This window comes from Callorhinus ursinus, unplaced genomic scaffold, assembly GCF_003265705.2.
Source record: "Callorhinus ursinus isolate GAN/ISIS: 27379988/994484 unplaced genomic scaffold, GSC_fseal_2.0 scaffold4, whole genome shotgun sequence".
NCBI lineage: Eukaryota > Metazoa > Chordata > Mammalia > Carnivora > Otariidae > Callorhinus > Callorhinus ursinus.
Genome location: NW_027397066.1, coordinates 33,604,471 through 33,625,901, shown reverse-complemented (window position 1 = coordinate 33,625,901; position 21,431 = coordinate 33,604,471). Strand labels below are relative to the sequence as shown.

Sequence of the window (21,431 nt, the reverse complement as noted above, 5' to 3'; positions counted from 1 at the left end):
GAGCTGTGGTGTGTTGAAGGAAAAAGCGATAGGATGAGCCTGGGAAGACGTGTATGTGCTGAATGACTCCTCAGGAGCCAAGCCATATTTTCGTTCAGGGACACGCCACATTCAACCAGCCATTCTCACATTAGACTACCCGCTGGATGTCGTTGTTGGTTCTGCCCAACAATGCAGGGAGGGTCAGTCTTGTTAACCCATGAAGACAGTCTCTGTGACCTTTGGGAGGACCGGTGGGGGTTTCTAAGCGGAGTTAGCCCAAAGGAAACACAACACCCTGCTCAGTGAGGGGGACCAGGTCTCCCTGTGGGTGACATCCTGTAAAGCGTGAAAACAGAGGCTTTCAAAGTCTGTTAGTGTCTGCAGGGTGTTTGCCACGAAGCAGCTGCACGGAGATGGGGTGGTGGTGACCAGGTGGGAGTTGTCCTGGGGGCTGCTCACTAGCGGGTCTGGCGGGAGGTCTCTTAGGCTGCGGTCAATGCTTCATTCCTGGGGGAGGGCAGAGAGAGGGGAGGAGGTACCAGACATCTATCAGTTCTCCCAAACAGCTGTCAGTTCTCCCAAAGCGTATCACCTGCTTGGCACCGGCAGGACCTGGGACCTGCCCCCTCCCCTGTTCCCAGCTCTCCGGGGCTCAGCGATCTTGCTTCTCCTGAAGACTGCCAAGCAGCTGGCCTCAGCTAAGGCTGGAGGAAAGGAGACAGCGTCCTTTAGTGAACAGCAGGTGTTTAATAATTTCTCAAATTATGCCCGAGGAATTACAAGGAGAATAAAGTTGAATAGTCTAGCGTTCTTGCCCCCAAAGAGCCAGCCCATGTGAGGAGACAGGAGCAATGCAAGCGATGAGAAGCCTCGGCCTCCCACTGCACTGGTATTACGGTAGTATCCGTGTCACTCAAGGCCTCCCAGCTTCTGGAGCAAGTTGCCTAACCTTGAAGCCTCAGTTTCCCTACCTGTTAATTGGAGGTAATAACACACCAAGCTCTCAGGGCAAGTTGGAAGGATCGCGAACCAGTGTGCCCCAAGCCCATGGCATAATACCTGAGATGTGATCAAGTTCTAGAAATGTTAGCTGTTGTACTACCAAGCGAGTCACAAAGCACCTGTGTTTGGTCGGCCAAATCACCTAGATGTGAAGTGCTGTCAACACCAAGAAGGGATGGAATGGTTGTGGTTGGGGGAAGGCCGTCAGGGGCAGGCCTGGTAGGGTCTGACCAGAGAGGAAGGGACGGAGACACAGGTTATGAGAATGACAGGCCTGGCATTAGCGAAAGACCAGATTCTCCAGGGAACCACCCATTAGCCTTTTTTCTCAGAGCCAAGATTCAGAATTGTAAATAATTAAAAACAAGAGCCGACTAGAAGGCAGGCTGGGGACACATTTCAGAGGGCGTGGAGAGGGAGAGAGGAACTAGGTATGTGTGAGGCATATGAAAGATTTATGCATATTTTAGTCAGGAGAGGATGTTGCTCTCTTAGGAAAACAAATTACAGACTCAGAAGTGTGGCTTCCTTTGATCGTTGCAATGATGTCCCTAGATAGCCGTGTCACCAAGCATAGATTCCTGAGGAAGAGAGCCTGTTTTCTCGTTGACTCCCAGGGGAAAGACATGTACCTTATCCTGGAGAACGACACGCTCAGCCTGGTGGACCCCATGGACCGCACCGTGCTCCACTCTCAGCCCATCGCCAGCATCCGAGTGTGGGGCGTGGGCCGCGACAATGGCCGGTGAGTACCCAGGGGTGCTGCCGTCACCTGTCACCTCAGCACTGAAGTGTGGTCTCGCTGTTGTTGCCCATCACTGAACATCAAAGGGGACAATAGACTGTCCTTAGAAATGTGAAAAAGAAAAGCACATCTCTCTCCTTGCCTCCTAAACCTTCCCTTCACGGTTTCTGAACCTCAGACCTGTTGTCGGCTCTGGATCCTGTCTTCGAGTTCTGCGTATTTCTCCTCCTGCTCATGCTCCTCATCTCAGTTGCCAACTCACCCAGGCTCTCTGGACCCCTGCCCTTCCTTTTCTCTCTTTGCAGTCTGGGTTCATCTTGGCCGTTTCAGAAGCCCTCCTAGTGGTGCTTCCTTCCTAGAGGGCTTGCTTGAAGGGAGAGGTTGTGCCACAAGCTTTAGATCATTAAACCACGGTGAGCAGGAACTTCTGGGGTTTGGGGTCGGCTGAACTTTGTTACCATTTGAAATGTCCAGTCACGTCAAGATTCCATTCAGTGTGTGTTTCTCTGACATTCTACCGAAAATTTGTTATTTATAGCAAGTGCTTCTTAGACGTGTGGTGAATTGTCTGTTCTCCAGGATGACTGGAAATAAGGAAGTTCAAATACACATATATTCTAAATAATGAAGTAACAGTTATTGCAGACATCATCCTTGGATACCATTAGTAAGTAACTGGGCTACGTTGAATGCATTTAGCTCTTAAATTATAGCTCGTCTTTGGCAACTCCCAAAGTACCTGAGGATCTCCTAGCATTTAGGGATCAGGTATAGGATAATTAATTACTGCTTTGTTGAAAATGGACGAAAGGAGGTGAAAATCCCAGATGAGAGAAAGATGACCCTGCGGGCTTGTGGTTCCATTCCTGGGCATTCTGGTTTATTGGGTCATGAGATCCTCTGTTGGGGGCTCTGCCTTGGCTTATCCCACCCAGCCTTTGGCTACCAGGGCTGGGCATTTGTGGGTTCAGTAGTCTTCTGATGCTGTTCCAAGTCCCAAGCCAGAAAGAAAAAATGGTTACACACTTCTCGGTCTCAGAACAAGCATTTTTGCTATAACCAGGCATAAGAAACGGTCTGCAAAAGAGAAGGCTGAAGTGTCTTCTGACCTCTGATTGGATAAACCTTCCTGGGAGCACAGTTGTGTCTTTGAGCTTCTGTCACAGAGTGATGAACGCAGTGGCAGTTGGGCCAGGTGCATGGGGGGGGGGGGGGCGGGGGGGGGGATGAGTGGATAATTTATGCTGCACACCTGTCATTCACTTGCTTGGCAAAACTGTAACACTGCAGTTGATGAGTTGACATGAATTGATGAATTTTACAAGGAAAATACCCGATGATGATGTTTGCTCATCATTAGAAATGTTTAGCCTTAACGGAAGGATGTAACCCTGGTCCATGTCCCCCAGGGTTGTTTTTAAGGCAGGAGCCCCGGTGAGGATCATTATATACATGTACAACTAGATGGGGTTGTGTTTTCTTAGGTTAGGCTGTGAGCAGATTTCACTGGTGACATTTTCATGCTACCCAGTTTTTTAAAGTGAGGCCAAATGCCACAAGTTCAGAGAGCAAAGGATTCAAACTCCAACTGACAAAATTATTCAAGCTCTGAGCCTCAGTTTCTCTCATCTGTGAAATGGGGCTCATAAGAGGGACCACAGGGCATGTGTATATATGCGCTTTTGTGTATGTGTCGTAACTGGCACAGTGATGGAGACGTGGCAAATGCCTAATGAATGTTAGCTCTTGATTCGTTGAGGGAACATACACGAGCAGCTGCAGCTAATTACACGGCTTCCTTTCAAAGACAGGGTGAATATGGGAGGGGTCAGACCTTAGGGAGGTTTCAGAGACAGTTGATCATTTGATACAGGGGATGAGGGGCTGTTCCTCATGAGTTCAGTTACGCTACAAGGCAAGAAGAGCCCCCCACCGCTGCCCCCCAGTGACAGCAATGTAAATTCAGTTACATTACCTTGCTTATGTTTTTGAAATGTGAGCTGGGTTAACCATGTTTTTGAAACCACTTCTTATTCTTACTCAATGTTAACAGATAAGTATAATTTAGAAATTCCCTCAGGGTTCCACAGTGGCTGTCAGGACCTCAAGTTCCTGCATCGTGTTGGGGGGTTCTTGAGTTGGATTGCTTTTGGAAGCAATAAATTTTAAAAAGTAGGTTTGCCAGTGAAAGGTTCTATTTATCCCCATTGGTCCCCTGAGTTTTCCTTCCCTAGAAGAAGGGGCATTTGTATTCCTGCTTTTTTTTTTTTTTTAACTTTCTTTTGCTCTTGATTCTTTTTTTTTAACAGCAATTTACAAGAGCAAATTCAATTTGTAATGCTGCAAAGGAAAGGGGTTTTCACTTTGCATGAATAAAACATAAAAGCATTTCATTTTGCTTGCAAAAACGAGCCCATTTTGCATTCCTTTGTAACTTTCCTTACTGAGAAAATGGAATCTCTTAAGGGATTTCTTTTTTTTCCCCTCTCTCTCTTTCTGTCTCTGAATTCTAAGAAGATATGTTTAATGAAATGTGAGGAAAAGACAGTGTGACGAATGCAGCCCAGCCCTGTAGGTGCCCAGCAAAGACTTGTTGATTTGATTTATAACTCAGGAGGCACAGTCCTTGGAACGTGGGCTGTGTGTTCTCCTCTGGTGAATATCGAGATAACCACTGTCATGGTAATGCTAGTGGCAGTCTCTTACATTACCAAGTACCTGACCCTCTGCTTTTATGCTTTGCAAGCAGGCGCTCCCGAGATTCCATTTTCTTTCTTCCCCTCTAACCTTGTAATAATCTGCTTGTCAGTAGTGGTGTCAGGTGCACGTAGAAAATCAAAGCAGGGCAGTGTATTAGTTTGCTGGGGCTCTTAGGGGATTTCTTGATGTGGTTCACATGAAGAAGGAAAGTACGTATACCAGAGGCTCGAAGTAATTTCAGAATTTATAGTTATTTTGGGTTTAGCACTATCTGAAGGCATTCAAGTGGTTTTGATTTGCTCTGAAGAAATTACTTAGGGGGAGAGTTTACTTTGGGTGAAGGGGGGATCTGGCTGTAACACCCCACACTGATTTCTGAACATAGGGGACTTTTAACAGGGACTCTCCGCTCCCCTTGTGGCAGATATGGACCTGTCTACTGGGAAGGATCTGGGCACACAAATCCCTGTGTACGTTGCCAACATGCAGTAGTATCTGCTGATTCCATCTGTTTCCCGTGAGAAAGGAAAGTGGGTGGGTGGTATAGTCAGAGGGTTTTAGACCCCGTAAGTGGCATTTTCCCGAGTGACTTCCATGGCAGTGTTCCATGGGGCACTAATGAAGTAAGATGTTCATACGCTTTCCTTGAGGGGAAAAAAAAAAGATTCTAGGGTCAGTTGGAAAACCGGATTAAACAGAGTACAACAGGCCCCTTTACTCTGGACCCTCTTAGAGGTTTTCATGTGCTGATGTTCACTGGGGCCCTTTTCTTCATGGAAGTGTAGTCACCTGGAACACACTTTGGAAACCGCTGCTCTGGTCAGTTAATGCATTCCTTTAAATTAGTGGCAACACTAGATTGCTGTCTTTGTTTTTAAGAAAAATTGGAGTTACTTTCAATAAATGGAGACCTATGGGACCTGCTAGAATGAAGATAAAATCCCTTCATAATTAACAGCTACCATGGCCATCGGGCACAAGTGCTTTTTTTTTTTATAAATATATTTTTTGAGCACCTTCTTTTTTTTTTTTTAAAGATTTTATTTATTTATTTGAGAGAGAGAGAATGAGAGATAGAGAGCACGAGAGGGAAGAGGGTCAGAGGGAGAAGCAGACTCCCCGCTGAGCAGGGAGCCCGATGCGGGACTCGATCCCGGGACTCCAGGATCATGACCTGAGCCGAAGGCAGTCGCTTAACCAACTGAGCCACCCAGGCGCCTGGGCACGAGTGCTTTTTAAAAAAAGTACTTTCTCAGGTTAAATGTTATTATTGATGCTTATAGTTATCACAAAATCCCTCTTTCTAGAGGATGTTTTATACATTTCTTTTTTATTTTTGATGAATAATTTCTAATAAAAACGGTGTGATAGATTATTCATAAATTTCCAAGTGGGTTTATCTTTGACATAATTGCCTTATCTGGTCAAGATCTCGGAGAACCTTTATCTGAAGAATATAGTGAGTCTTAAGTAGACTGAATTTTTTTTCCTTTTCTCATCTCTTAGGATAGTCTCACCTGGACGTGGCCACCAAGACCCTGGTTTAAGTTGTTTTAGAAGACTATTGTCACACATAGTTCTTGCTCTTGTTTTCCTGCCGTTGTTGTCTTTTGATTTCTTTCAGAAACACTGCTTAGGGGTTGCCTGGGTGGCTCAGTTGGTTAAACGTCTGCCTTCAGCTCAGGTCATGATCCTGGGGTCCTGGGATTGAGCCCCATGTCAGGCTCCCTGCTCAACAGGAAGTCTGCTTCTCCCTCTCCCTCTGTCCGTCCCCCCTGCTTGTGTGTGCCCTCTCTCTCTCTCTCAAATAAATAAAATCTTAAAAAAGAAAGGAAAAGAGAAAGCAGTTTAATACCAATGTCTCCCAACCTCTTTTTTAAGGATTAGGAAACTAAAGACAGAAGGTAGAACTTACCTTAGATGAGCCTTCTGGTTCTGACAGGGCAAAGACCAGACTCCTGAGATACTCATCTGTCGGAATAGGAGGCTTGTCTGTTAATCCTGACAAGAGATGACAGATGATCTAAAATAACTGGGGGTCAGAAGGGAGGCCCTTGAACGCCATGGCCTGGTCCCTGTCCTTAGAGATCTGGCTTCTTAATTAAAGAGAGAAGACCACAGTTGTGGGGGTGCCTGGGTGGCTCAGTTGGTTAAGTGGCTGCCTTCGGCTCAGGTCATGATCCCAGGGTCCTGGGATGGAGCCCCGCGTCAGGCTCCCCGCTTAGTGGGGAGTCTGCTTCTGTCTCCCTCTGCTGTTCCCCCTGCTTGTGCCTCTCTCTCAAATAAATAAATAAAATAAATAAAATAAAAAAAGACCACAGTTGTGAATTGAAAGCAAACTGTGGCCTTCTTTTTGTATGGCTTTGAGCTAGGAATGTGCTTTATATCTTTAGCAGGTTGTTTAGAAAATGAAGAATAGAGACTCGGCTGTAAGGGACCCAGGATGCCCTCCTCCCCTCTAGAGAAAGAGCAATAGAGTGGTAATACATGCAGAGCAGAATCAGGATCTTTGTGGCTGCCGTAGGAGGTTGTTGTAAGAAAGGCAAGGTCCTTTCTGACTGTCTCTCCTTCCCTACCTGTACCCCAGTTCCACCAGCATTCCTTGGGGTACCCGCAAGCATTGCCAGCCCTGATACTGTTCCCAGAGCTGACCCTCTGTGTATCAGATAGGATATGGCTGGACTGCTGCACCAGGGGTTCTCAAGCCCATTGTCTGAAACACTGGAGACATGGTCTTCTGTAGCAGTCTGCAACGAGCAGTGCTGCCTCCCAGCACAGCCCTGTGCCAGGCACGCTCAGGCTCCTTCTGGGTTGTAGATGGGCCATCCCTCCAGTGTCATCCTCATTGGATCAGGCCAGGGGACCTGTCTCTAAGTTGAAAGACAACCTAGGACTTGCACACGTCACATGGGTTCACACATTCCGTTCACGTTGTATTGGCCACACCCAGCTAGCTGCAAGGGACTCTGGGAAATGGAGCTGGGCTGGCGATCGCCAAGTGAAAACCAACTACTCCTGAAACAGAAGAGGTGACACAAGCAGCATTCTGATGGGGTCTGAAGATGAATCACCTCCGCCTTCCGTGCTTTGTTCCGTCAGCCCTACAGGTCACAGTCCCCTGCCCCTCATTGCAATGTTGCCTCCATCTTCCTGTTTCTTTCGTTTTTGCCTTGTTAATTACCTACTTACAATTCTTTATATGATATTATATGATATTCTCTTTGTTCAGCTCTCTGGGGTGGTTTCTGTCTCCAGCCTACACCTTCCCTTGTTGAGCCTTAAATTGAATTAGCGCTGGCTAAAGGAGGCAGCCCCTCCCACACAGAAGGCATGTCTACCGCAGGGAGGGCATTCCAGAGAGCTTTTGCGAGCACACGGGTGAGTGTGGTGGCTGTTCTGTCTGTTCAGCTCCAACACGCTGTGGGCGACGGCAGCACTCGGGCCGAGGCGGCTTCCTTCCTCAATTGGTAGCTGTTGTCAGTGATAAAGGGCCGTTCTGTTCTAGGTGACAGGGATTTAGAAAGAGTGGGCCTCTTGGTTTTTTGAGCTAATCTGAAAGTTACCTCTCTTTTCCCTTGGCTGTTGTGTCTTACCCGGGGAGTAATTGCAGGGTCTCCGTAGGGAGGGTGGAGAGCTTCCCAGTGACATCGAGTCAGAGGGTTCTCTGCGCCAGACCGTAATGAAAGATTGATGGAATTCCAAGCTCTGCTGATGGAAGTTTAATCTGGGGTATGTGCTGTCTTGCCTCAGGGAGAAAAGCCTTCAGGGAAAGCAATAATTCTCTCCCTCTGCCATAGTATTATCTTGACCTCAAGAGTTAATTTCTTTTTAATACAGCCCCGTGATAAGCAGAGGCATCAGGATTTACTTGACCATTCTGCTGACTTACACTGTAGTTATATTTTATCTCTTTAGAAGTGGCTTCCTTTCCTTCTATTAATCATGCTGGGATGCTTGCTAATACTTTCAGCTTAGAATAACCTTTAAGAAGAGGCATTGTAAGTGACTGTCCAAGAAAAGATTCCCTCAAGGAATGTGCGAGGGTATTTTCGAGCAGATTTGTCATGGCAGTGCTGTCCAGTTGAAGACAATGATTGCTTCTCAGGAACGCGTCATCCGTTTTGCTAACTGGTCCAGTGCATAATCCAGCATTTCTCATACGCATGTTTCGACACCAGCCGGTGAGGTGGGGGCTTGAGGTTGTCCTGTCAAGAGCATGGAAAATTCTAGTGATGATCCCTGAACAGCTTTCATCTCACGCTTTCCCTGAGTCCCAAGCCGGATGAAGAATGGGCCTTTCTGGATGCAGCCTGAGGGTGATCGATCATGGTTGGCTTCACTAATTCTCTGTGTCAGTCCTCAAAGCACTGTGATCTTCTTGGAATACTTGGAGCATTCCAAGAAGAGAACGAAGAGTAGTTTTAGTGGAGAAATAGCCTAACAACCCACATAAAGATGAATTAGTATCTTACAGAGCAGAGCAAGTTGTAACTATTATGACCCAGAGCCTAGCTTGGTTTCTAGCATATTGTCTGTGCTCCATAAATGATTAGGTGGTTGATAAATTTGTAAAAGACTATTGTTACTGCAGGTGAACGGGCAGTCACTGCTTTTCATACACAAGTCATCACATTGAACCCTTTGACTCAAATGTAATCATCAGAGATTTTTGGCTTCGTGGTAAATCCAGTGATTGAGAACATAATGTAGCGCCTATGATCTGTTACTACTACTCGCAGAACACTTCTGACGCCACATGTGTGGTTTTTTTCACACCAAGCAATTCTCCAGTTCTCCACAGATACCAGTTCTGAGTGTCCCACAATTGAATGCAACTCTGACACTAACCCCTTGGAGTAGTACATTCCCCCCAAGTCAAGGGCTGAGCCCCTCCAGACTGCCCTGACTCCAGAAGCCAGTTGCAATCGCAACTGGAGGGCGCTCATCTACTCCTGACCTGCCAGCTATAGTTCAGAGGTTCCCACAACCCCCTCTCAGGTTTGGTAATTTGCTAGAATGGCTCACAGAACTCAGGGAAACACTTTATTTACTACCAGTTGATTATGAAAGATACACATGAACAGCCAGATAAAGAGGCATATAGGGTGAGATCCAGAAGCGTTGTGATCACAGGACTTTGAGCTTCTGTCCCTGGAAAGTTTGAGACACATGACCCTCCTTGCGCCTTGGATGCATTTACCAAGCCAGAAGCTGTCTAAGCCGTGTTGTTTAGGTTTCTTTTATGGGGGTTCCATCATGTAGGTATGATAGCTTAAATCACTGGCCATTGGTGATTAACTCAATCTCCAGCCCTGTCCTCTCCCTAGAGTTGGGAGTGGGGCTGAAAGTTCAGCCCTTTATTCACACTTTGGTCTTTCTGGTAACCAGCCCTCCCTCCCCTGAAGCTACCTTGGGGGAGGGGGAAGGCAGCCATATCATTAGCATACAGAACCGTACACAATGGAGATTAAGAAGGTTTTAAAAGTTCTTGTGTCGGGAACCAAGGACTAAGGCCAGGTATCATAACCAAAGATGCTCCTGTCATTCAGAAAATTACATGGGTTTTAGGAGTTTTGTGCCAGGAACCAGGACAAAGACGAAATATCTATTTCTTCTTCTATTACAATATCACAGTAGCACAGTCAGTGGCCGAGAAGATTTAGAAAACATCAGGAGGGACTCAAGCGTTCTCACCTCCTGCAATAATGTCAAGTTTTTGAGAGCTAGAGTCAGCCAAGAGGAGCAGTACTGGAGTAGGAATCCCGCCATATGCAATTTAATCATGGATCTTCCCTTGCACTGATGTTGGAGGACTCTTAGCGTCCCCGATTCTGCACCTGGAGTGGGGGTTGTTGTCAGGACGGCAAGGATGTGGAGGTGCTTTCATAGAAGTGTCATGCATTGCCCCCAGTAGTACTGTTTTTATTGAGATAGTAATATTTCCTTAAAATATTGCACTGGGCCAACTGTAACCTATTATAAAAAATTAAGAGAGGGGCGCTTGGGTGGCTCAGTCGGTTGAGCGTCCAACCTTTGCTTTTGGCTCATGTCATGATCTCAGGGTCGTGAGATCGAGCCCCACATCAGGCACCGTGCTCAGCGCAGAGTCTGCTTGAGCTTCTTTCTCTCCCTCTCTCTTTGCCCCTCCCCTCCCTCAAATAAATCTTTAAAAAAAAAAATTAGAAATTTAAATACATGGGAAGTTAGCATCATTTTGTCTTTAAATATCGAAAATTTGTCCCATATTGGTTTCCTGGGTGTCTTGATTGATGAGTTGAAGCCTCCTAAAAGGCTAACCTTGATGTTTAGACACTCCCCCCGACCCATGGCTTTCTGGTCTTCTAGCTCTCTTATTAAGCCGGTCTTGGTGTTTAAATATCACAGCTTTGAATTAAATCCCAGGAATGGATTGTGTTTGGTGGAGTTTTTTCTTAGAAAAGTGAGCATGGATGAAAATTATCCCGTAATGAGCAGTGGGTTCAGAGACTTCCTGCTGTCACGCACATGTCCGCGTGAGCTGCGGCCCCGCTTCCTCCTGGGACCCAGGTTCCTGCTCTCCTCCTGCTCACCAGCCTCTGTCTTTCGCCTAGAAGACAGTCAAGTTCTGTTCCCTGCTTTTCCTCTAACGGCACACAGCCCGCGGGTGCAGGCACCAGGTACTCCGTTTCCTTATCATAACTTCAACTGGAAATTCTTTCCCAAAGGGTACACTGGGGAACTGCTCTTTAGAAAAGAGAACAAGAGACAGGGAATCAAAAACTGGAATTAATAATTAAACTCAGGGGGCATGTAGGTGGCGCATTCGGTTAAGCGGCTGCCTTCACTTGAGGTCATGATCGCAGGGTCCTGGGATTGAGCCCCACATCGGGCTCCCTGCTCAGCTCCCTCTCCCTTTGCTGCCCCCTCTGCTTGTGCTTTCTCTCGCTTTCTCTCCTGCTCTCTGTCAAATAAATAAATAAAATCTTAAAAAAAAAATTAAACTCAGGGCCCTGAGGCAAGGACCCTTCTTCTGAGGGTAAAACATCCCAGGAGCCCAGTCAGGTTGGCAGGGACATGGCAGCCAGAGAGTGGAAATACTAAATCAGACTTTAGGCTGAATATAAATAAGTGAGCCAGATAGTTCGTTTAGAACAGAAAGGCTCAATCTCTCTGAATGTGGGAACAATCGTTTGGACTATAAATAAAAGAACGCAGCGTGGGTGACAGACTGGATGTAACACCACTCACATATCTGGAGGAGTCGGGCGGCAGGGAGAGGGAATAGGAAAAATAAAACCTAGAAAATGTTGTCATTCAGTCCGATATTTTACACCGGAAACATGTCAAAGGGGAAGAGATGTTTGAAAGTCCTGGGGTGGGGAGGTTGGGGTGGGGATGCACAATTACAGGCTCTAAGGAAACTGGGGTGGGGGGGTACCGTGAAGTAGGGGGCTTGCCGACATGGAGAACAGACTGATTGAGGAATGGAGAGGAAGGCGGCCAGGAGTAGAAAGCAGCTGGGCACGGGCTGCCTCTCTCTCTGCAGGAGATTGCTTCACTAGGCCAAGTCACCACCCCGTGTCACCACGTCTGCCCCTTTAGATGAATGGCTCCAGCTGCATTGGCAAGGGCTCATTGTTTCTGCACAGAGCGCCCTGACCTGTTGAAGATCTTTCTTCAGCAGAGCTCATGGGCCCTGAGCTGCCCAGCCCAGCACGGAGTGGGTCATGATGCATTTGCTGGAATACCAAACCAAATCTGTTGAACTCAACATGGTCAGAACTGAGAGTGTCATCCACACACCTAGCCCCATTTTCAGAGTTATTCATACTCCTCTATTTTCTAGGTTCACACATTCATCCACTTGTTTCCGTGTGTATGCATGCATGCATGCATGCATTCACTCAACTCCTGCTGAGTCCACTCTGGTTATGGCTCTGCCATCAGCTCAATGAGTCAACAACCTGGGGTCCTCTTCCCTCCCCTGCCTGCAGGGAGTGCTCACGCCCTAAGGATTCTATCTCCTTAGTACTTAAATCCAAGTATCATTTTCAGAAAGTTAAAAACAGGCTTTCATATATGCAGTAAGTAATAACTGAAGCTGGAACAATTCAAATATCCAGCAGCAGGTGAATAGATAAACAAATTATGGTGTATCCATACAACAAATACCCCCCAGCAATAAAAAGCAATCAACTACGGGCAAGGAAAGCAAAAGCAAAAGTGAACTATTGGGACCTCATCAAAACAAAAAGCTTTTGCACAGCAAAGGAAACAGTCAACTGAACTAAAACATAACCGACAGAAAGGGAGAAGATATTTGTAAATGTCTTAATCAGATAAAGGGCTGGTATCCAAAATCTATAAAGAACTTATCAAACTCAACATCCAAAAAAACAAAAAATCCAGTTAAGAAATGGGCAGAAGACATGAACAGACATTTCCCCAAAGAAGACATCCAAATGGCCAACAGACATGTGAAAAAATGCTTAACATCACTCTGCATCAGAGAAATCCAGATCACAACCACAATGAGATACCAGCCATTTGAGATTATTTTTGTAGGCTCATTAGGTCAGTAAATCATTTCACTGGAACACACACACACACACACACACACACACACACACACACACACACACACAAAGGAGTTACTGATATGTATAAGTATGAGTCTAAAAAGAATTGTGCTGAGTGAAAGAAGCCAGACCCTCCCCAGCAAAAAAAGAGTATATACTATGTGATTTAATTTATATAAAATTCTAAAAAATGCAAGGTCAGCTTATCTATAGTGACAGACAACAGGTCAACAGTTTTGTGGAGAGGGACAGAAGGCAAGGGATTATAGAGGCAAGAGGAATCTCTGGGTGTTATGGATCTATTCACTATCTTGACGATGGTGATGTTTCACTAATATATACCTATGTCAAACCTTATCAGCTTATATATTTTAAATATGTGCCAGTTTATTGTATGTCTCATATACCTCAATAAGGCTGTCTTAAATATAATTTTAAAAATATACTGTGAGTAACATGTCAAAGATTTATTTAACTCAGGATTGAGCAAACCAATAGGACACCAAAGCCAGTTCAAAGGAATATAGGAAATGCGGGGAATCTCCAAAAAAGGCTAATTAAGCCACCAAGAAGCAGAGGTGTTTTTAAGAGTCACAAAGAACCTCAAGCAGGATGAATTAAATACACACAGGATCACTCACTCCTTTCTACCTAGGCACATCTTAGTCAAATGGCTGAAACCAAAGCCAGAAAAAAAATCCTAACAACAACCAGAGAAGAGAAAATGTTAAGATAGATGGCTAAGTTAGATACAAAATTGATTAATGTTCTACTGGCAATAAAATCATCACCTTTGGGGTCATCTGGATTTTTTTTTTTTGGCATAAAGTTGCAGAAATTAATTGCAGCTTTTTAATCTTCTATAAATTAACAGCTAACCTCACAGAGTCTGAGTCACTAGCAAAACGTAAGTCAGACAAAGATAACATTTCCCTAGAGCTGGGCTGTCCAGGACAGTAGGTACTCATCACAGGTGGCTCTTGAGCCCTTGAAATACCACTAGTCTGAATTGAGATGTGCTATAAAGTGTAAAACACACACCTAGGTTTTGTAAAAAAGAATGTAAAATATCTCACAACAACATTTTATGTTGATTACATGTTGAAGGATAATTCTTTGGACATATGAAATCAAATAAAATATATTACTAAAATTAACTTCACGTGCTTCTCTTTCCTTTTCTTAAAAAAAAAAAGAAATGTGACTACAACTAAAATTACCTGCGTGGCTTGCCTTGTATTCCTCGCAGACAGCGCAGCCCTAGAGAAAGGAGCAACCCTTAGGAGGGCCTATTAGATGTTGCCCCCCACTGTGATGCTGACCGCCCTCCTTTTCCTTTATTTCTAAGTTTGGGCTAATTTTTCTTACCACTTCTTACACCCATCGCTCTACCCCCATCCCTGACCTCCATCTTTCTCTCTTTGTCGCCTGGTACTCCCCTCCAAATAACCTGCCAACTGCAACCCAAGTCGCCTTTCTGACTGGTAGAGACATGTTGTCCCCTGGTGCTTACACGATGGAATCTGGACTCCTTTGGGGGATGTGTGGTCCCACCCCTGCCTGCTGCCTCCCCAGCCTGTCCTCCGGCATGGTGGGTGAGAGCACATACCCAGCCTTAGCTCTGGGCTGCCCTGCCCTGTCTGTTCACTTTCTAAAGCCTCTTCATGAAACCTTTATGCTTCCTTCTGTTGAACCACCATTCCCTCTGGGACATAAGCAGAACCTGCAGAGCCTTATGCCCTAGCGCTCTGAAGGAAGCTTTATTTAACTTGCTGATCTTTTGTGCGTTTACCCACAGGAAAATAAATTTTGCAAGGACAGTTATTAGATTTAAAAAAATTATTGTGGGAATGCCCACATTTTTTTATAGGCATCGGTTTTTCTCTGTCGCTGGCTTTCAAACTATTTGTTGTAACCCATAAGAAATGTAGCTCATGGCATGACCTAATTCCCCCTCTGTCTTCATTCATTCACAGTTAGCTAACAAAAATTTCACACAATACTCATCTTCACTGTATGTTCTGTTCTTTGATTTTTTTTTTCTTTGCTACTCTATTTAACTTTTGTGTGTGCGGGGGGTGGGGTTTGCTTCTCTGTCTCTTCTCTCAGCCTCTCCCTCCCTGCCCCAGTCTTACCTCACTCCTGGCTCACCCTCCCCATCTCAAGTCTCAGGCTCCCAGACTTTGTCTGCGTTCTTACCCCCTCCCCACTTTGCCCCCCTCCATTTCTTCAGAACCCTCCACCCCTGCCCAGACAGACTCCAAGACTCTGGGGGACAGAGCTGCCCTTTCTCCTGGCGAAGGAGGAGGTGAGAGGGGGCAGCCCCTCACCCGGCCCCAGTCTAGCTGCCCCCTCTCCCCACCAGCCCCTATTTATTTAACTTTTAGAATGCTATCTGTTACCACTAGCTAATCCTAGTTTGAATAACACCGATCTTGGTTAACTTTTCCCAAAAAGTATTTGAATAGAGCAACACTCTACCAGCTTAATAACTGCCATTTTATTTTTTAAAAAATTCCATGGACAAATCATTTTGGGAAATAGTATTTGCAATGTCTCCTGCTCTCAGAGAGAGGCCCAAATACATAGCTTAGCTATTGAAGGCTGTGGGCTATCTGGAACTTAATACTTTGTGAGCATAAAATGCATTATTTGCTTCATATCAATGAACTTGAAGAGGATCAGCATTTCTGGGGCCTGCTGGGTTTAGAAGTACCCTGATCTAGGGATTCTGAATGATAACTCTCTGTCAATTAGAACAAAGCTGTATTTTAACACTTTCCTTAGCACACCAACCCCCAAGACGTCACTGAAAAGTGTTATATTCTTAGGAGCATAGCTTTCTTTGTAGTCAGTCAGTATTGTCTCTTCAAAGAATTTGGTTAAGGGTGAAAATTGCAGTTTGTCGTGTTTGCTTTTTTGCCAGAAAGTTTCGAGTTAAATTAAATCCTTAACTGTGGTAATAATATTAGACTGAACCATATGCCTGCTATTTTTTCTGTGGATCAGAAATGGTTGAATGAGGTTCAAATTAATATTTAACCTAATTGACTTACAGAACTATTTCTTCCTTCTATTTGGTTTTAAATTTCACTTTTCTAACTTAAGAGCCTGATAGAATGTTTGCCTTTTATTATAAACCACTTCATTTTATCCTGAAGCACATGGGATATAAATTTTAATAGTTACAGAGTCCAGTTGAAGTGCCCCATTAACCAATAGGGTGTTTAAAATACAGATTGTTTTCCCCTGGCTGGTTTCCCTATTTTTTCAGTAATTGACAAATGCTGTGCATTCTGCAACAGGAGTATTTTGAGGGGTTTTTTTCACCCTATGTAAAAATCCCAGAGCAGCTAAAAGAACAGCCAAGTTAAAAACATATCTCTACAGTCACTTAAAATTTATTGGCCAATCCAAATGACATTTGTGGCTTTCGACATGAATTAGAGAAGAATAATGTCACAGAAACCGCCTCAGCCCTATAGGTACTTGCTTGCCATACTTAGTTTTCTTACTACCAGGGATCTCATCACAAAGATGAGTGGTGATTAACTAAAAGCATTACATCTAATGGATGGTGTGGAATTTCTTAATATATTTTCCCCACAAATTCGGTGGCCTAGAGTAATTGTCTGTGCCCCTTTCTTGCCAAAAGGAAATGTCTCGGTTTATCTCTATATAGATTCCAGCTAAAGACTTGCTTATGTCTTTTGACATAAGAGAAGCTGTAGAGGATATTTATTAAGGAAGATAAAACCTAATCCTATTCATTAAATTCACTAAGTCAAGGTTGCAAATAAGGAGGAAAAATTTTTTTTAAAGATAAGGTTTTGGTATGTCTATGCTATAGAAATTGGAGTGATTCTTTAAAAAAAAAAAAAAAAGATGGTATATCTCTTAAGTCTTTAAATCTTGAGTCACTTTTAATCATAATGTTGTTAATCGTCCTCTTAGACCTTGGAACCAGGCTATTAGAACAGATTATACCAAAGAAGTGTGTTAATCCGGACAGGAGGAGAATAGAAACAGCTGTCATCATCCAGAAGGGGCACCATCTTTTTTTTAAGACTTACAATTATAATTTAACCATAATTGTGCCTGTATATTTTTAAGCAGTCTGTGTTGGCTTTCGTCATGCCCAAGGCCACATCATCCTCATTCCTACCTTGAGGTATCAAGCTATGGAATTTCTTTTTTCCCTCCTTCCTCCATTGTATGGTCCCATCTACCTCTCTGGGGATTTATTAGATACTCATTTATTATCCCCACTATGTGTCAGCCACTGTGCTTGGTGCCAAGGTTGTAGCCATGAGCAAGAACTTTATGGTCGCTGCCCTCCTTGGGTGTATTAAGTAGAACAGTAAGTTATTATATGAGTCCTTGAGACCCATGAATCACTTTGTAATTAAAGATAAGGTTTAAGGTCAAGCATTATATGACATGGCTGTCCTCATAGCCTAGTCTGGGTCCCACCTCTTCTGGTAGCCTTTCTGTCACCTTTTGTATCAGTCAGCACTGGCTAGGTGACGCTGCAGTAACAACCAAAGGGCTCAGTGGCTTAAAACAACTCTCATTCTACTAAATGTCCGAGGACGATTGGCTGGAGGCACTGCTTCTGGTAGTCGATGCCTCGTGCTGCGTCCCAGGCCGATGATGCAGTCACTACTAGGCTAGAGCATTGCCAGCCATAGTCGCAGGAAGGAAAGACGGACTGACTCTTAAAGCTTCTACCTGGAAACCATGCTTAACACTGTTGCTCACATTTCATTGGCCAAGGCAAGTCACATGACCAGGTGTGACCTGGGCAGGGGTGGGGGGGGGTATACTCCTGCCGTGGGAAGGGGACTGGATGTTCACAGCACCGCAGTGCTCTGTGATCTCTTTTATCTCTGCAGTCATGTCGATGTTATTGGCACCTAATCTTTTCAGCCTCGGCTTGTAGATGTGTATATCTCCCAGGAAGATTATAAATCCTTGAGAGCCAGCATTGTGTCTTCTACTTCTCTGTAGGTGACTCAACACATTGCTATCCTCATACTAGGTGCCTAAGGATGCTTCTGATTGTACGAAGGAGAGAAGGAAGGGGGAATAATCAGAACTCTTCCCGTGTTTTAATCTAATGCTTTATAGTTTACTAAGGGTCAGTGCACACTCTCTCCTTCAGTCTTTCCAGAGACTAAAGGACATATCACGATGCTTTTTACAGATGAGGAAAGGGAGACCTAGAACTTTCACATGGCCTGCTCAGTGTTGCACCCCTAAAGAAGTCTGAAACCATGAACCCTAAATCCTGGGCCAGTGCTTTTTGCTCCTCCTTTTAGCTGTCAGTGTGAATACCCCCGTTTTTTCTTGTGCGGAGGATCACCCAGGGGAAGGGAGAAGGAAGCTTCAGAGAAAAAGGAGGGGTATATCTCCCGGGATTCGGATCCCAGCCGGGCTGAGAAGCACACAGCAACAACTCAGCGTGTTCGTTCCCTATGGCTGTCATTATGTATCTGCCACAAACTTGCTTACGACAGAAATGAATTCTCTCGCCATCTGGAGGCCAGATGTTCAACATTTCGTCTCAGTGGGCAAAACGCAGGTGTTGGCAAGGCCCCGCCCCCTCCGGAGACCCTGGGAAGAATCGGTCCCTTGCCTCTCCCAGCTTCCGGCCGCTGTGACATTCTTTGCCTGTGGCCATCACTCCAGTCCCTGCGCCGTCTTCACATAGCCTTCTCTTCTGTGCGTGTGATCTCGCTGCCTCTCCCTCACGGGGACACCTGTGGCCGGATTTAGAGCCCACCCAGATAATCCAGGATGATGCCCCCATCACAGAATCTTCAACTTCATCATCTCTGCAAAGATCTTTTTTTCCTATTTATAAGGTAATATTTACAAGTTCCAGGGATGAGGACCTGATACTTTGGGGACCTTTTTTCAACCTACCACAGTCAGGTTGGTGGGAACCCCCTCTGTGGCCCCAGCTCCTTTCCCCCCTGCTGTGCTCCTCCACCCTCCTCCTCCAGCTCTTCCCTCCTCTGAGCGGACCAGGTTATATGATATCATACCTATGTGATATGTTGGAAGGGCCTTTGGAGTTCAACACACCCCAGCAGATCCCTGGATCTGCCGCTTCTTGCCTGTGTGACTCTGGGCAGGTTACTCACTCGGAGCCTAGGTGTCCTCCTCTGTAGAGGTGGGGGCTTTAGAACCTCCATGCAGCGTGGTATAAGATAATACATGAGAGGGCCTGCCGTGGGCACTGGGCAGAGGACCCCCCTCCCCCGCTCCATGGAGTCCCTCCCTCTCCCTCTAGCTCATCTGCACCTGCAGTGTGGGGTTTGGTGGGCTGGAGGCAGACGGTTCTGCCCATTGAGATTCCTAGAGCCCTTCCTCCCACTTATTTTTCACAGTGAAGTCAAAAACACACAATGTTTATTAAATAATTAATCATCCTTTCCTAGAAGGGTTATTTCATTTCATGGGTGAGCAGTTTATTGCCAGACAGCTGTGTCTTCCTCCATAATGATGTATAACATGATTTGGTGTCTACGTTTTTAAGACTCTTAGAATGTTTTTTCTCTCTGCCATTTAAACTTGAAGATAGTGTAGTGTAGTGCATATTCATTTGTGCTTTGTTCATCTTGAGAGATGCATGTGCATCGCGGAGTGACCTCCTGTGTTTCCATTTCTAAAGTAGTATGTAGAACCTGATAGGCCAATGCACATAAATTCCAGTAAATTTTAGTATTCGCTAAGTATTTTAGTAATAAATACCACAGACAATAAACCTTTACTGCATAAAGCCTATATAATTGACAAGGAAGCTAATACCATGGTATAAACCAAAAACTGTCAAGGCCATTTTTTTTTTTTCCCTCAGAAGTCTTTGTGGTTCCATATGCGTTCCTCATTTGCCTTCAGAATCTAAAATTCTGACTTGTTTTGTTTAGAAAGCAGTCCCTTCAGACATTTGCCTTATTTTTAGGAAATGTTTATCCTAATGGCAGGATAGTAAGTAGGGCTTACTTGCCATCTTTGACCTAATAACATTAGGGACTTGAACTGCTGGAGTGAGAAGAGCCAGGAGACCAAAACCGGCTGGCTGAGGAGGCCGCCATCTGTTGGTCACACCTGCCGTGGACACGGAGCAGGAGAGCGTAGGCATGACGCAGCGTAACTGTTGGATCAGTAATTAATTACTGGAATGTATTTCATCTAGGCCTTACCCAGTCAGATTGTCCCGAGTCCTCCTATAACAATAACTTTTTTAAAAGGTATTATTTATTTATTTGAGAGAGAGAGAGAGAGAGAGAGAGGGAGAGAGCACATGTGCAGGGGGAGGGGCAGAGGGAGAAGCAGGCTCCCCACTGAGCAGGGAGCCCGATGCGGGGCTCCATCCCAGGACCCCGGGATCATGACCTGAGCCGAAGGCAGACGCTTAACGACTGAGCCACCCTGGCGCCCCTCCCTCATATAACAATAACTTTTAAGCAGGATCAGACCTATAAATACAGAGAACAAACTGATCATTTCCAGAGGAGGTGGGGAGGGCTGAAGGGGAGTAGGAGATGCAGGCTTTCACTTGTGGAATGAGTAAGTCATGGGGCACGAGGAGTGTAGCCAATGGTGCTGTGGAGGACAGATGGCAGCCACACTTGTGGTGAGCAGAGCACGGTGTATTAACTTGTTGAATCACTGTGTTGTATACCTGAAACTAATGTGTGTGTAACATTGTGTGTCAACTGTACTCAAGAAAAAATTAGAGGGTCACCTGGGTGGCTCAGTAGGTTAAGCAGACGGACTGTTGATTTCAGCTTAGGTCATGATCTCAGGGTCATGAGATCAAGCCCCGGGTCCTGTGTTGGGCTCTGCACTGAGCATGGAATCTGCTTAAGAGTCTCTTTCTGTCCCTCACCCCATCTTGCTCTGTCTCTCTCTCCCCACACTTCTCTCTCTCAAAAATAAAAGAAAAAGAAAAAAAGAAAAAAAAAACCAGCAACTTTTATACAGGAAAAGTAAAAACTTGGGGCGGGGAGGAGAAAGAGTCAAATATTGAATACTCTCAATACCTACCATCATATCTGAAATGCAGTAGTTTATTGGTAAATACGTATTAAAGGAAAAAAGAATTGTTTGCCTGGAAAACTGGCCCCGGTTGCAAAGGGAGAGCTTGTTTTTAGGACGGATATCGTGCATCAGGAGGAGGGCTGAGTTTTAGCAGCTCCCGGCACCAAGCGGTCTGCAGTGTTCAGAACCACCAAGAACACCATGTGTTTGTGGACAAACAGCATCAATGCAGTGTTGGAATATTAAGTGTTTAAAGCGCTGGCACTGTTAACAGACACACAGCGACAAGGCAACAATGTGGCGTTTTGTTTTTGTTTGCCACACCTCTGGAAGAAAGCAAAGGGACTTTCAAGATTTGAATCTCAGCCCTGCCACTAACTATGTCCTGTTCT

General features: G+C 45.2%; 1 protein-coding gene across 16 annotated transcripts in view; it reads left to right on the top strand.

Annotated features, from left to right (window-relative positions):
• The window catches only part of APBB2 (amyloid beta precursor protein binding family B member 2), a 355,485-nt gene that overhangs the window by 286,878 nt on the left and 47,176 nt on the right, over window positions 1–21,431 (top strand). For all 16 annotated transcript variants that reach the window (XM_073891567.1, XM_073891573.1, XM_073891575.1 and 13 more), the window contains one exon: window positions 1,602–1,729. In XM_073891567.1, the coding sequence (XP_073747668.1) occupies window positions 1,602–1,729 (128 nt within the window). The remainder of the gene's footprint in view (window positions 1–1,601; window positions 1,730–21,431) is intronic.